The sequence below is a fragment of the Acipenser ruthenus genome, chromosome 3, assembly GCF_902713425.1.
Source record: "Acipenser ruthenus chromosome 3, fAciRut3.2 maternal haplotype, whole genome shotgun sequence".
NCBI lineage: Eukaryota > Metazoa > Chordata > Actinopteri > Acipenseriformes > Acipenseridae > Acipenser > Acipenser ruthenus.
In genome coordinates this window covers 9595918-9611671 of record NC_081191.1, presented here as the reverse complement: position 1 = coordinate 9611671, position 15754 = coordinate 9595918, and the positions used below count along the sequence as shown (strand labels likewise).

General features: G+C 35.8%; 1 protein-coding gene across 3 annotated transcripts; it reads left to right on the top strand.

Annotated features, from left to right (window-relative positions):
• The first annotated feature begins 3062 nt into the window (after positions 1-3062).
• On the top strand, positions 3063-9823 carry si:dkey-30e9.6 (uncharacterized protein LOC564083 homolog). 3 transcript variants are annotated; one of them, XM_034058516.3, is made up of 5 exons: positions 3064-3238; positions 5253-5725; positions 5859-5949; positions 7840-7976; positions 9392-9823. In XM_034058516.3, the coding sequence occupies exons 1-5, from the start codon at positions 3217-3219 to the stop codon at positions 9473-9475; spliced, it is 807 nt and encodes a 268-aa protein (XP_033914407.3). In that variant the 5' UTR covers positions 3064-3216; the 3' UTR covers positions 9476-9823. The 3 variants fall into 3 exon arrangements, with proteins under 3 accessions (XP_033914405.3, XP_033914404.3, XP_033914407.3); XM_034058514.3 differs by lacking the exon at positions 9392-9823 and having other exon boundaries at positions 3063-3238; positions 5256-5725; positions 7840-8252; XM_034058513.3 differs by lacking the exon at positions 9392-9823 and having other exon boundaries at positions 3063-3238; positions 7840-8252.
• The last annotated feature ends 5931 nt before the right edge of the window (positions 9824-15754 follow it).

Below are 15754 nucleotides of genomic sequence, written 5' to 3'. Positions count from 1 at the left end.
TGTGACACAATACCGGAGGAAATCTGTAAGAGCTTTTCAAATAAATTGAATTGCTACACTACATTTAGGGTGCTTTTTTATTATTATTTTTTTATAACTGTTGGAGATCTGTCATCAGTTATATATTTCCTGGCAAAAAAAGCTTTAGCGATGCTGACCCGCTCGGATTGATTTGGTCATTAACATTTTGTAACAATAAAGACTTCATCTGGTCCTGCTGTAACTGAATGTCTTTCCATCTTCTTAACACAATGTTAATAGTTTGCATGTAAACGCAAGGAGTATCAACAACTTTTTTGAATAGCTCAAATGGTTCTCAATCTTAACTGAGGAATTTGTAGTCCAAAAAAAGATTCATGAAGTTAAAAAAACATTTTCACAACAATATTTTAAGAATTTGTTTTCAGATACCATTTACTGTAATTATTTGAATATAAGACACACTCTAATAACAATTTCAGATAATTTTGCATAATATGTTCAGTTTAGTTCTAATGTGTATTATGGTGTTTTTAATAAGTATCCAAGAGGTGCCCTCTATGCAGAAGTGTGCACATTATTCAAGACGTTTGTGTTGTACAAGAGATGTAACCCAAGGCTGCTATCTAAAGGGTGCACTTTATAGTATGAGAATTATGGTAATACATTTGCCAAATCAATATACACAGAGATGACACTTTTTCAGCAGCATCTTTAATTACAGTACATGACTATTACCCTTATAATGACAATCACAGTTGGCAGTAACATTACCTTGGATAAAGGTGTCTGCCAAATAAATAAATAAATAAATAAATAATGCAAAAGCTGTATTTCAACGTCACTGCCAGGAAACTGCACTAACTTACTGTATACCCAAGCAAATGTATTGTGTGTATGCAACTTTATATCAAGATGGGAAAAACAGATAAGTGCTCAAGTTTTAAACAATAATTCTAATCAAATACTGCCCTCTAGTGTTTAGTCATAGGTTTGCTACAGAATATATTTTCAGCATGCATTATTATTCACATTCTTTCCCTCACTGTTGTGAAATATGTACGTGCTGTTTGATTGCATAGATTTCCAAAAGCAAAATATTCATGAAGCATGGCACACAATTAGACGCAGAGATTGTTTCATCAATTGACAGAATTGCCTCTTTTGAGAATCAGAATAAATGGATATCTGTAAAATGGAAGTGTTGCACAATCATGTTTAATTTTATTCTGAAATTTGATTCCTGGGTCAATCTGCAACACTCTTTCAAAATGTATCCTTCTGTCCACTTCACCAGAAACCATAAACTGGCTTTCCATTTTGTTCACAAACTTTATAAGCATTTTCAATTGGAGACACAGAATCTCTCTCTTTGAAGCCATCTTGGTCACGCTGAATAAAACAGCTCTACTGCTCCAACCTGCTGTAGCTTACCGAAGTAAAAGAAGAACACACATTTTTAAAAAGGTGCATACTCCTTATTTCTCTATCTAAATGTACATTTTTTATACAGCTGCATTTTTCAACGTGGTAAAACTGTTATGAACCCAATTTTATACTACCATTTTTACCCTTACCTCTTTTAAGAGTTACCATTAACATGTCCCCCTGTAACACTCTGCTCCTAAGAAACAACACATTGAACAAATGTGGTACTTCTTTCCATCCTCTAGGGGCAGGAACAAGAATAATACCTTGGATTACTGTGTAATTTCAGACCAGCACCGAGTTCCACATTGTTGTTACCCATTGAGCATACACTGCAGAAAATAGAGCTGCCTTTTGCAAATAAACTGATTAAATCACCTTGTGTTTGAGCTGAATGTTAGTTGAGTAGGCTGAAAAAGTTATAGATTACCCTCCCTACTGATATTATTATTTATTTTTTAGCAGATGCCCTTATCCAGGGTGATTTACAATTGTTACAAGATATCACATTATTTTTACATACAATTACCCATTTATACAGTTGGGTTTTCACTGGAGCAATCTAGGTAAAGTACCTTGCTCAAGGGTACAGCAGCAGTGTCCCCCACCAGGGATTGAACCCACAACCCTCTGGTCACAAGTCCAGAGCCCTAACCACTACTCCACACTGCTGCTACTGTTTTTTAATGGGATGGTGAAATAATTCAGTAAAACCATGTATATTTGTTTTATATAACGGTTCCTCCTAGGAATAGGAAAAAAAAGCCAGTTGGAGCATTTGTCAAATTTTTGGGCCACTTATTAATAAGAGGCTTCACTGACAGTACCAAGTGTACCACTGAGTGCCAAACGTTTGTTCGGGTCTTATGAAACAATATTTATCTTTATTTAACTGGGTAGTAAAACTACACAGTATGTTAATTTATTTACACATTAATAAGTACCACAAAATAGTGATGCCAGCTGTTCGCTAGAGCAAAAAACATCAGTTTGCAGCTAAAAAACATCCTAAATAATTTATTTTTAGATTGCATTCTACTGGTAAATGTTCATTCAAGATACTCTCATTCAGTATTCATATTAAAGTTGTTTTTTTAAGAAATGTGTAGCTGTATAGGGCTTTCCTTTAAAATTGTTACCAAAACATTTGTTGTAGTTCCTATTTTATTTTGCTTCCCTCCGGTGTAGAACAGATGAGCTTGCAGGTAATGGAAGGACATGGCTTTATGGAGGGATAAAACGTGCGTGCCTGCCTGCTGGTGAAAACAAACTTAAATGAATGAAATCAAACTGGTTAGTTAATGATAAAAAAGTAACTGCAAAGATGTTGAAAATCGTTACCTAGGAATCTTTTTCAGCATGTTTATGTCATAAAATAGAGCATGATTTTGAGAAAATGCAGCTTTAAGTGGAACCTAAAACCTGTTTTTATCCTGACCATTAAAACATATATTCATTGCACTGCTTCTGCCAAAGTAAACAAGATCTCAGAGTATGATCATTTTCCTAAACCACTCACAAGGCCTGCTTTATCTGTAAAACTTTAGTGCTCAGGAGGTTAGTGCTGAAGTATTTTTGAACATGTTCTTTCTACTGCGTTGCTAAGAAATTATTTTTTCTAGTGGCCCTCCTGGTAGGCAGTCTTCTCCTATTCTTAAGGTAAAGTAGCAGTCCTGTTCCTTAGCAACCTTTCTTAATTGCATGCCAGTTCTCCATTTACAAACAACAAAACAGAGTAAGCTGAAGTCTAAATATATGTCTCAAAAGTACACAAGTAAAAAACATAATAATTAACATTAAATACAGCAGATGGAAATAATCACACAAACAGGTAAGTGTTTTTTTTGTTTGTTTTTTTTGCTTGGTTGGATGAGACACAAAGATGTATTTTTAGTTTCAATGCTCCCTCAGCTTTCTTTTTCAAGATACTGAAAAACTGAATTTATTGTTTTACTTCTGTTGAGTTTAGTAACTTAAGTGATGACTGGTTGCCTTTTAAAATATTTGCTGTTATTTTGGTTTCATGAATGGTTTGCAATTATAAATGTATGTGTATATATGTGTGTGAATAAAGAAAGTGATTGTCTCTATCAATTTATGCCAGCCATCCGGGAAACTTAAAAAAAAAAAAAAAATTTAAACATTTCTGATCCACGTCTATGACACATTTCAACTTTTAGTTTTCACCAAGTTGAAAAGTGTTTGTTCAACAAAAGAAATAAAATGAATTGAAGCTTGAAAAACTTGAGTAGTGTGGATCAATACGAAAAACTGCAGTCCTGAATCATAAGGATAAAGGTTTGTTGGAACATTCCCGGATGGTTGGCATAAATTACTTTCTTTATAGACATTACCTTATATTGGTCAGCACCTTTGTGAAGATTTAAGCATTGCAGTGCACAAAAGGTTTTTTTGGTTTTGTTTAGGATTATATATATATATATATATATATATATATATATATATATATATATATATATTGTGGTGAAGCCCCTCTAGTCAGGATGGCCCGGGGCTCTATCACCTCTTTTGTGTGGGTGCGCCAAGAAAGTCTCAGAGTCAGTGTTTATATTTTAGCACAGTTTGCACAATTTTATTATTTACAATGAAACTAACAACAAACAAACAAAATCCTAGCTCCCTTGGAGCACAAACTAACACAGTTTTTCTTTAAACAAACCTAACTAGGCTAACTCCTTTTACCCTGTAAAAACAAACGCATGTCTTGCAAATACCTTTCTTTTGTCTTTAAGTTTCTGTTCTTCAAAACCCTTTTCGTCCATGTCCTGGTAGTGTCTACTCCCTTACACAACAACCTCTCCGACACACTCTCCCATTCAGGCTGGGCCTACTGCCTTCACTGAACCACCTCTCTAAACAAGCATTTCCTTTGTTTTTTTATAGGGTGTGGCCACCTGACCACATTCCACACTTTTCTTTCATTTTTTTTAAAAATTTAGTAGCCAGGGTGAGCTGAGGACACCCTGGCTGACCCAAGCCCTCCCACCCCTCGGCAGCGCTCGGCCAATTGTGTACCGCCCCCTGGGAGCTCCCGTCCAGAGTCGACAGTAGAATAGCCTGGACTCGTACCGGCGACGTACACTTCAACATGTGTTTGGGTAAAAGTGGCCATCTTGACCCCAGGCTGTTCCTCTACACCTATATATATATAATGTATCATGATATGTCAACAAAAATATTTTAATTACAATAAATGACAAGAATAAAATATGGTAACTAATACGTTTTAATTTGTTTACTACTTTGAAGAAATAAACATACAAATCTGAGTTTTAAAAACATGGGTTCTGCCCCTAATCAGTCCAGATGTGCCTGTTCTGGGCAGGAGTTACATTTTCCAGGCCTGCATTTTATTATGTAAAGTGACTTGCTCATCACACTGGTTGAGAAATCCGTTTTCCAGGCAAGCCTAGGTTAATGAGAGTGTCCTTTACAAACAAAGGATAACTGCACCATAAAAACAGTTCCATTATACATATAGAGCAAAACCTGTTTATTCAAAGTGCATCTGTCACTTACTGGTATTGAAAAAAGGGTGCTAACCACGTTGCCATGGATACATCCCAGTCAAGGTCAATATAACCGTGGCCTTGCTCAGTTCTTCCTTCCCTACTCTATTCCCCAGGCCATCACTACACTATAAATAAAACAAACTGTTTTCCTACCCAGTTAAATAAAGATAAATATTATTTTAAAATGTCTTGGGCCAGTTCGGTTGATGAGTGATTCTTAACAACAAGAATAACACATTTGATAAAAAGCAAACTAATTATGTATTTTATGTATGCAGAGGTGGAAAAACAACAATTTTCTATTTTTGTCAGCAGGTATGGTTACATGGAGTGAAGACTTGGGAAACATGAGGTTTTCCAAAATGATTTCCCACAGTGAACCTTTGTTTCAATTTGACAGAAAAACAACCTTCTCCGCAAGTAAAAGCTTGGCAGATATAAGAAGTAAGAGTTTTGTGTACCCTGGAACGGTGCCAGATTATAGTATATGGTCAAGAAAAGCACCTGATTTCACCCCAAAGCTGTACAGATCACTTAGCTTACCAAGGAATACACGAGAAAGCAAGCAGCCTGCATCTAAAATGACCAACTCTGCTGGGAAACTGGACATTGTAGAGGAAATTAAAACTACAGTACTACCTGAAATAGTCCAGAAAAAAGAATCTCCTAAATTCATTGCAAAATTTAAACCTCCTGACGCACAGGAAGCCAGGATAATGTTTGTGAAGACAGGGAAATACCCTACTGCTGGATTTAAAGACCCCAAGCCACATGATTTTAGACAGGTAAACGGCTTTATCAAAGTTATTCTTATTTTAGCTGATATCTGAACAATAATATTACATGTCAAGTTTAATATCCTCAACTACCAAAAATACAGAAGGTTATCATCAGTTTTTCTTATCTCTTTGTTTCTAGTATGACGAGACTATGCCAGACTTTAATACCACTTATGAGCGAGATCCTTGGAATCTGAATTTCAAATCTCAGCAATTAAATGCAAGTACCGGTAAGTCTTTTATATATATATATATATATATATATATATATATATATATATATATATATATATATATAAAGTCCCGCATAAAAGATTAATTCTCAAACTGAACGCAGTAGGGATTCAAGGAAATGCATGCACATGGATTAGGGAGTGGTTAACATGTAGAAAACAGAAAACACTGATTAGAGGAAAAAACTCAAAATGGAGTGAGGTAACCAGTGGTGTACCACAGGGATCAGTATTAGGTCCTCTGCTATTGCTAATCTACATTAATGATTTAGATTCTGGTATAGTAAGCAAACTTGTTAAATTTGCAGACAACACAAAAATAGGAGGAGTGGCAAACACTGCAGCAGCAAAGGTCATTCAAAATGATCTAGACAGCATTCAGAACTGGGCAGACACATGGCAAATTAAAGTTAATAGAGAAAAGTGTAAAGTACTGCACACAATAAAAATGTGCATTATAAATATCATATAGAAGATACTGAAAAGACCTAGGAGTTTATGTTGACTCAGAAATGTCTTCATCTAGACGATGTGGGGAAGCTGTAAAAAAGGCCAATAAGATGCTCGGCTATATTGTGAGAAGTGTTGAATTTAAATCAAGGGAAGTAATGTTAAAACTTTACAATGCATTAGTAAGACCTCACCTAGAATATTGTGTTCAGTTCTGGTTACCTCGTTACAAAAAGGATATTGCTGCTCTAGAAAGAGTGCAAAGAAGAGCAACCAGAATTATCCTGGGTTTAAAAGGCATGTCGTATGCAGACAGGCTAAAAGAATTGAATCTATTCAGTCTTGAACAAAGAAGACTACGCTGTGATCTGATTCACGCATTCAAAATCCTAAAAGGTATAGACAATGTCGACCCAGGGGACTTTTTTTACCTAAAAAAAGAAACAAGGACCAGGGGTCACAAATGGAGATTAGATAAAGGGGCATTCAGAACAGAAAATAGGAGGCACTTTTTTATACAGAGAATTGAGAGGGTCTGGAACCAGCTCCCCAGTAATGTTGTTGAAGCTGAAAACCTGGGATCCTTCAAGAAGCTGCTTGATGAGATTCTGGGATCAATAAGCTACTACCAACCAAACAAGCAAGATGGGCTGAATGGCCTCCTCTCGTTTGTAAACTTTCTTATGTTCTTATGTTCTTATATTGTGATGAGGTGGCCGAGTGTGGATATATATGTATATGTATGTATGTATGTACAGTATATATGTATACTGTGGTGAGGTGGCCGTGTGTGGTTGTATAAAAAACAGTTCGGAGACTTGATTTGTGTTCCCAAACAATGTTGTGTTTATTTTTATGAAACGTTAAAAATCGAAACAGAAAATAAACACAAAAATAATAAAATAAAATAGAACCTGCCTTACAGAGATCCTGACTACACACTTGTTCCCTGTCTAAGGGCAGGACAGATAGGCTGTTTACCCGACAACTTAAAACACAAGTACCATTGTCGAAGATTTCACCCAAGTCACCTTTAAGTATTAAAGATTTTCAATTACCTTGCTCACACAGACGCAAGATTCTTCACAGATGTTACACGTGGTTTCTATTTTTTTCAGGAAAGATAGACCTTGCTATCCTTAGGCTTACATACCTGCCCTCAGTAATGTGCCACAATATATATGTAGTTACCAAGCAGCCTCTTAAAATACAAACGTTGAGCAGCTTATCAAATCTCACAAACATAGTCGCTATAAAAAATGTTTTGGTCCCAGATGGGCCCCATGTACCTGCAATGTTCATTATGGGGTTGTCATATGTAAACTCAATTTCTGGTAATTATGTTATTTCAGTGCCTTATAATCTTAAGATTAATACAGTTTCATAAATTGTTGCAAGACAATTCATTAATTAAATTGTTCTTATGTCTTGTCCAAGGTCTTCAACCAGTAAAGCATTCGCAAGAGAAAACCAGTGTTGGAAGACTTGACACATATAAACCTCAGGAACTTAAATGGGATTCAAAGTTAATACTTCCAAAGAAGTCATGGCCTCCAAAATCTGCTTCCTATTCAGTAAGTATAATGCAACTAGTGTTTCCCCAGACATTTAAAACAGTAAGCATGCATTTTAACTTTTATTGTCATGTAACAATGTTTAGTTTAATCCTTGAATAACCAAGGGATGATTTTCACCCCTTTTTAAAACATAATCATGACATTCTACCATAAAGGACAGTTTTCTTTAGTTTATAGTCTAATATGAGATTATACCTATAGTGTGTGTAATCTCATACAATAGAAGACTTTCAGCTCTCGTAGTATTCTTGCCATTCAAAGACAAATACTATAAACCCCTCTGGTAACCTTGTCTTTGAATTTAATTCGAAGAACGCTATTTGCCTTTGAATGTCGTTAGTGACAATGTTGTTAGTGATATGGCTGCTAGCAACACAACTAGGAAGAGATGAATAACATCTAAAGCCCCTTTCACACTGGCATGCTCTACCCAGGTCAGAGCTTACCCAGGTCACGACTGCTTTTTGAAGAAGTATAGTTGACCTGGGTGACAGAAATAAATACACAATGCACGGACACGTCCATCCAAGCTTCTCTGGATTGAATCATTGGCCCAGATGTTGATTATAGCAAATGTGACATTTTCTAGTGATTCTCATGATTTCAGCACAAAATGTCACAGAAATGAAAAACACTGAGGCTGAAATTTCAGTGCAACCTGCTTCTACAGCTTCTACTCAGTACCTAATTCATCTTCTACACATGGAGACACCGAAATAGCTGCTGATGCCACATGGCTATGTGCTGATATTGCTGGGTAAAGACACGGACTTAATGCTGGACAGAATGTACTAAAAGATAGACCGTGACTAACTTAATTTGTCAAACGTTTTGTACAAGAGAGCTTTAAACCCCTATACGTTGTGTTTTTTTTCTGTTTGTGGCTTGCGGCGTATAGATAAAAAGAATGTTGAAATGGCTAATAAGTCATTTGTTCTGGTACAGACTTGAGGTGAATGTAAGGTTTTTTTATAGTAACTGAGCCATGACAACAGGGGGCCCCTCCAGTAAAGCAGAGGCAGTTAACAGTTAATAACGCCTTGGTTAAAACAACACCGATATTTGAGATGTTGAGAATGATTTACAGGTTGGAGGCTGGGCTCAGTTCTCATTGTTCCAGTTTGCTTAAACAGAAATAATTGGATAACATACAATGCAGACACATATATGGCGTCCAAATGAATACAAACAAAAAGGAGAAATTCCAAGATTAATTTAAAAGTGCTTTGTATCTAGGATAACATATGTATTACTGATATAAACTTTGTGTACATTTGCACAATGAATATGGGACTATAACAGAAACCTATCAAATACTATCAGATCACTATCAGTACTTCCATTTGAAAATACTGTTGTGAAATATAATACTTATTTTTAAATCTTCCCAATGATGTTGATGTTGTGTACAGAGACATAGACGGAGACGTGGGGTCTACAGTGCATTGATGGAACGGGTGGAAGACAAGCTCGCTAACGTTTGGGAAAAGGTGTGAAAAAACTACCATACTCACTTCTTTAAGGCTGTGTTTGTCTTGTTTTTTTTTTTTTCAGACAAATTATATTGAATATCGATGATACTTTAAGGATTTCGAAAATATCTGGAAAAATTCCATCTGTGATCTTGTTTGCAAGCACACATTATACTTTGCAGAAATGTACAGATCAAAAACCCTAAATTTTAACATTCAAATAAATACAGTCAGAATAAAATGACAGATTATTGTCCAGCAGATGTATATTTCAAAATACATATTATTTAAAAAAAATATCAGAAACCTATTATACAGTATGTAAAAAGATTAAAATGTATTCAACCAAAGAGTAAGTTTGATAGATTTGCATCTGACTGAAAATATATATATATATATATATATATATATATGTGTATTTTTATTTTATTGTAGGATGAACTGGTTCAAAAACAGGATTCTAAACAAAAGAAGACATGTTTGGTTTGGCAAAATATGTATGTATGTATGTATGTATGTATGTATGTATATACATACATACATATTTTGCCAAACTTTAAATTTATATATATATATATATATATATATATATATATATATATATATATATATATATATATATATATAAATAAAAATTTAATTAAAGGGTACATAAGGACCTTTTTATTTTATTGTGTTACATGTTCCCATGTGTTGCTACAACTGTTTACGTAAGGTGTGTGTATTGTTTTATTATTATTATTATTATTTATTTTTTTATTTTTTTACATTTTGACCACTATTTTAAACTTTTAAATTGCATTCCCTGCCTCATTCCCTGTAACTGAGATGGATTTACTAGTGAGCAGGAGGATGATGGGAAATGTAGGTCTGAGAGGTCCATGCGGGTACATGGGAAGCCATCTTGAGGCAGGGAATGCAATTTAAAAGTTTAAAAAAGTGGTCAAAATGTAAAAAAAAAAATAAATAAATAATAATAATAATAATAAAACAATACACACACCTTACGTAAACAGTTGTAGCAACACATGGGAACATGTAACACAATAAAATAAAAAGGTCCTTATGTTCCCTTTAAGTTGAAAATAATTGGTGTATAACCATTTTTAGCTATACAACTGATCTAAAACTGCATAATTAATTTTGTAAGTAAATATTTAATAGGACATAGCTTTAATTTTGACATTAAACCTTTAATCAACATTAACTCATTATGAATTGACACTTACAGTATGCTAAAGTGTGAAAGTACTTTATCCATAACTGTTACTAGATATTAGACTTACGCAAGATTAATTACTCAACAAATTTTGCGAAGTTTTGTTTGTAAAATATATCTATATCTATCTATCTATTGTTAAACAAATGTACAGACTGAATAAATAGCATTTACTATAATCAAAATAATGTGATATATACACAAGGTTGCAAATGGTCACATACCCATGCAAAGAAAATCAAATCCAGAGCAAGGTGTTACCAGGTAATCTGTAAAAATGTCAACAGTGTTCATGAGAGCAACTCCATGACAAGTTTTTAGAGATCCTGGTCAAAAGAGGTGCTCCCTCCAACACCATCTACAAGGATGTCCACTGGATGAGTCCTTGTGTACGAAGCAGCTGGAGCTTCCCTATAAGAGCTGTACATACTGGTCAGCTTCCATGCAGGGTGTCGCTTGTGACTATGCCCATGAGAGAGGAAAAACCTGTTTTATAAGAGCAGCTTACAGAACCAACGCTGCATTAGCATTCTTGGTTGCTATTAGCACTGCCACCGAGAAGTATTGTTTTACAGTTTTTTTTCTGTTAAATGATTAGGAAAGTCGCTCAAGCAACTTGATCCTCTTGAAAGGAAAAATATCGCTGCTTTCTTTCAGTGTCATTAATTGCTAACGCTGAATCAGGGCTGTGTAAGTTGTGGCAACAGCTTTGAAAGGCTGGTAAAATGCAATTTCTTCTCCGATCAACAGATGCATCATTGTATTGGATCATAATTTTAAACACTCGATTATAAATTCTGAGGTAAAACTATGATAAACTCCAGGCTAGTAGAGGAAAGGCTATTGTGGAGGTATACATATGAACAATATGTTTTACAAACTTCACTGGATGGTATAGACATAGTAAAAAATGACCTGGCAGATGTATCACAGAAAACTTTTCTGAGTCACTAACATGGAGCATTACGCACATTATTCAGCTATTTATTCATTTAGCATCCTCATTGTTACAGAAGTTGCAGCTGAAATTTAAACATGCCCACAGCTGGAACTACAGAATATTGAGAGCAAACGTACAAATAATCAGCATTAATGATAAAATAATACAAAAAACGAAACTTAGACACCTTGAAAAGGAAAATGTGTGCATTTTATACCATACTATGTTTGCAAATAAAGTTAACTACTGATAGAGGCTCCGATTTGTGTTGCTTCCCTGTCAAAGCCATATCTCAAACCAGTTTGGTCTCGGACTGCTGTCAATGGAAACTAACAGGACTGACACCAAAGCGCTTTCAACTATATCACAGTTAGAAAAAAGGATGGAGGAAAAGACTGAAATTTAGGGTATTGTCACAGCTATCCCAGTTGTTTCAGCGTCATTCAGATATTGTTTTTTCTAGACAGCTCTAAACACTTTAACATCACATACAAAACAAAACATTTTATATATGTTGATATATTAGGAAAAAATATAGTAAATGAAGACGGATCTTCATGAAACTCGGTGTACTTGTGTGGATGCTAAAGCCTGTATGGAACATTTTGTGTTTATTGGTGTTTTGTTTGTTTGTTTGTTTGTTTTGTGATTTATTAAAAGTGTGCAAAAGCGCTGAACTGCAGCTCTTGTGTCTGGGTCAATTGATTTGAGAGAGAGAGAGATAATAAAAATGCAAGAGACAGACATAAAATATAAGACTACTGCTTTAACCATTCATGTTAGCAAGGAAGATTTGTTTTTAATAACATCTAACAAGGATGACAGTTTTAAAGAAATGTAATTTCCTGGACATTGCCCATAAAATGTTATTTTATTGACATTTATTTTTTTATCATGAGCAATACTGTTTCTATCTTTTACAAGGTATTGAAAGCGGACCATTTCAATTTAATGTTATATATATATATATATATATATATATATATATATATATATACACACACATACACACACATATCTATATACACACAATTTTATATATATATATATATATACTGTATGTATATATATATATATATATTGTAACCCGGCCGGCACTCACGGTCGTTCGTTTGCCCCTTTCAAAGCAGACCCAGGACACAGGAAATGGAGTTTCAAGCGCGGTTGCACTATTTTTAATAAACACAAGAATAAACACAAACACAAAACAAACCCTAACTCCGTTTTGGAGTACTTACTAAACAGGTTATTCCCCTGACTGACTTGCAGGACGGCTAAGCCGTTTACCTGTCACCACTAACACAGCACTTACTTCATATATGACTGCTCGGAAGCAGAGTACTTCTCTTCTGCTTCCTTCTACTCAGCAGCCCCGTGCAGACTGACTGCACATCTTAAATACCCCTGCACCTAGTACTAATTGATAATAACTACCAGGTGCGGGTGATAATTAAACAAATAAAACAATTAATTTAAACAAAATGTGCATTTGCACATGTTTTTGGCCGGGAAGATTTTAACCCCCTCCCTGCCATGTTACACTATATATATATATATATATATATATATATATATATATATATATATATATATATATATATATATATATATATATACACACATATATATATATATACACACTGAGTGTACAAAAGATTTTGAATACCTTCGTAATATTGAGTTGCACCCCCTTTTGCCCCCAGAACAGCCTCAATTCATCGGAGCATGGACTATAAAGTGTCGAATGCGTTCCACAAGGATGCCTGCCCATGTTGACTCCAATGCTTCCCACAGTTGTGTCAAGTTGGCTGGTAGTGGCTCTCTATTCCGAATAGCTCGTTCCATCTCATCCCACAGATGCTCAATTGGATTGAGATCTGGTGACTGGGCAGGCCACTGCAATAAGCTGAATTCACTGTCATGTTTGTGGAACCATTCCTGGACAATCCTAGCCTTGTGGCATGGGGCATCCTCCTCCTAAAAAATACATTAGCAGATGGATACACTGCTGCCTTGAAGGGATGCACCTGATTGGCAATAATGTTCAGATATCCCGTGGCATTCAAACGTTGCTCCACTTTTATCAAGGGGCCCAATGTGTGCCCTGAAAACACACCCACACCATCACACCACCACCACCAGTGTGCAATGTTGACACGCGGCATGATGGATGCATGTACTCATGTGGTTTTCTCCATACCCTAGTCCTCCCATCAGCGTGAAACAGCAGGAACCGGGATTCATCAGACCAGGCAATGTTTTTCCAGTCCTCCAGTGTCCAGTGTTTTCGTTCCTTAGCCCACTGCAACTGCAGTTTCTTGTGTTTTGCTGAAAGAAGTGGAACTCTGTTAGGTCGTCGGCTGCCATACCCCATTCGTGTCAAGGTACGACGAGTTGTGCATTCTTTTATGGGTCTTTCGGCACCAATGTTGTACTGGACTGTCAGTTAACTAACTGTAGCCCGTCTGTTGTTCTGCACAATTCATGTCAGCTTCCTTTGGCCTCTTTCATCAATGAGCCGTTTTCGACCACTGGCCTGCTGTTGGCTGGATGTCCTTTGGGTGGTGGACCATCCTTGATACACACAGGAAACTGTTGCGCCTGAAAAACCCAGCAGCGTTGCAGTTCTTGACACACTCAAACTGGCGCGCCTGGCACCTACTACCATACCCTGTTCAAAGGCACTTAAATCTTTTGTCTTGCCCATTTGCCCTCAGAATGGCACACATACACAATCCATGTCTCAGTTGTGTCAAGGCTTAAAAATCCTTTTTTAACCTGTCTCCCCTTCATCTACACTGATTGAAGTGGATTTAACAGGTTACATCAATAAGGGCTCATAGCTTTCACCTGGATTCACCTCGTCAGTCTATTTCATGGAAAGAGCAGGTGTTCCTAATGTTTTGCACACTCAGTGTGTATATATATATATATATATATATATATATATATATATATATATATATATATATATATATATATATATATATATATATATATATATTGTGAAAACTTTCACCTTCTCGAGTTCGTTGCCCCTTTAAGAACTGACCCAGACACCGAAATAGGCGGTTCAGCGCTTACGCGCACTTTTAATAAAACAAACAAAAACACAAAACAAACACCTAGCTCTTATCGAGCACTAACTACACACGCAGGAACCTAACTAACGCAGGACGGCTAAGCCGTTTCCCTGCCCCACAAAACAGTTTAGTACCACACTTACTTTTCAACTTTCTCGCTCTCTCTGACTGCTGGGAAGCAGAGCACCTCGTCTGCCTCCTTCTCCTCAGCAGCCCTGAGCAGACTGACTGCTCTCCTTTTAACTGCCCACTAACGCTCAGGTGCGGACAATCATTAATAATAAAACAATTACACAACAAGTGCATTCTCACATGTTTTCTCTCTTGCAGGGAGGTTTTAACCCCCTCCCTGCTGTCTCACTCCACCTGCTTCCTCACAATATATATATATATATATATATATATATATATATATATATATATATAATTTTAGAAGCAGAGAGACTATAGTTTAAATGTTTTGGGTAATTAGAGGGTGCTGTCAATAACATTTGATTCATCAGCACAGTCCTTTGATCCCTACAATTTTAAACTCAGTTCTTACCTTGCCAAAAGGTGTTTATGCTGATGTGCCTACATTTAAATCTAAAGTTAGAAACTGGTCAAGTTTAATTATTATTATTTATTTCTTAGCAGACGCCCTTATCCAGGGCGACTTACAATTGTTACAAAATATAACATTATACATTATTTCACATTATACAGATACCACATTATTTTTACATACAGTTACTCATTTATACAGTTGTTTTTTTTTTTTATTGGAGCAATCTAGGTAAAGTACCTTGCTCAAGGGTACAGTAGCAGCGTCCCCCACCTGGGATTGAACCCACAACCCTCCAGTCACGAGTCCAGAGCCCTAACCACTACTCCACACTGCTGCCCAATTACAAACTGCTTTTCCCCTCCCGTCAGTTCAAGATAACACAGAAGATCACCCTCACACCTTTAAACATACAGCACATGCTCTCTTCAAATAGCTTTTCATAGTATCTATTTCTGTTTATATAACAAACACTTGCCAATATATAGATATAGATGTAGATTTGCTATCTACTCCA

Excerpts from the sequence above, each read along its gene's own strand:
- si:dkey-30e9.6 (XM_034058513.3), top strand. The coding sequence starts at position 3,217 with ATGGAAATAATCACACAAACAG. Across the intron at positions 3,239-5,252 it reads GGAAATAATCACACAAACAG|CAGGTATGGTTACATGGAGT; the intron begins GTAAGTGTTTTT and ends TATTTTTGTCAG. Across the intron at positions 5,950-7,839 it reads GCAATTAAATGCAAGTACCG|GTCTTCAACCAGTAAAGCAT; the intron begins GTAAGTCTTTTA and ends GTCTTGTCCAAG.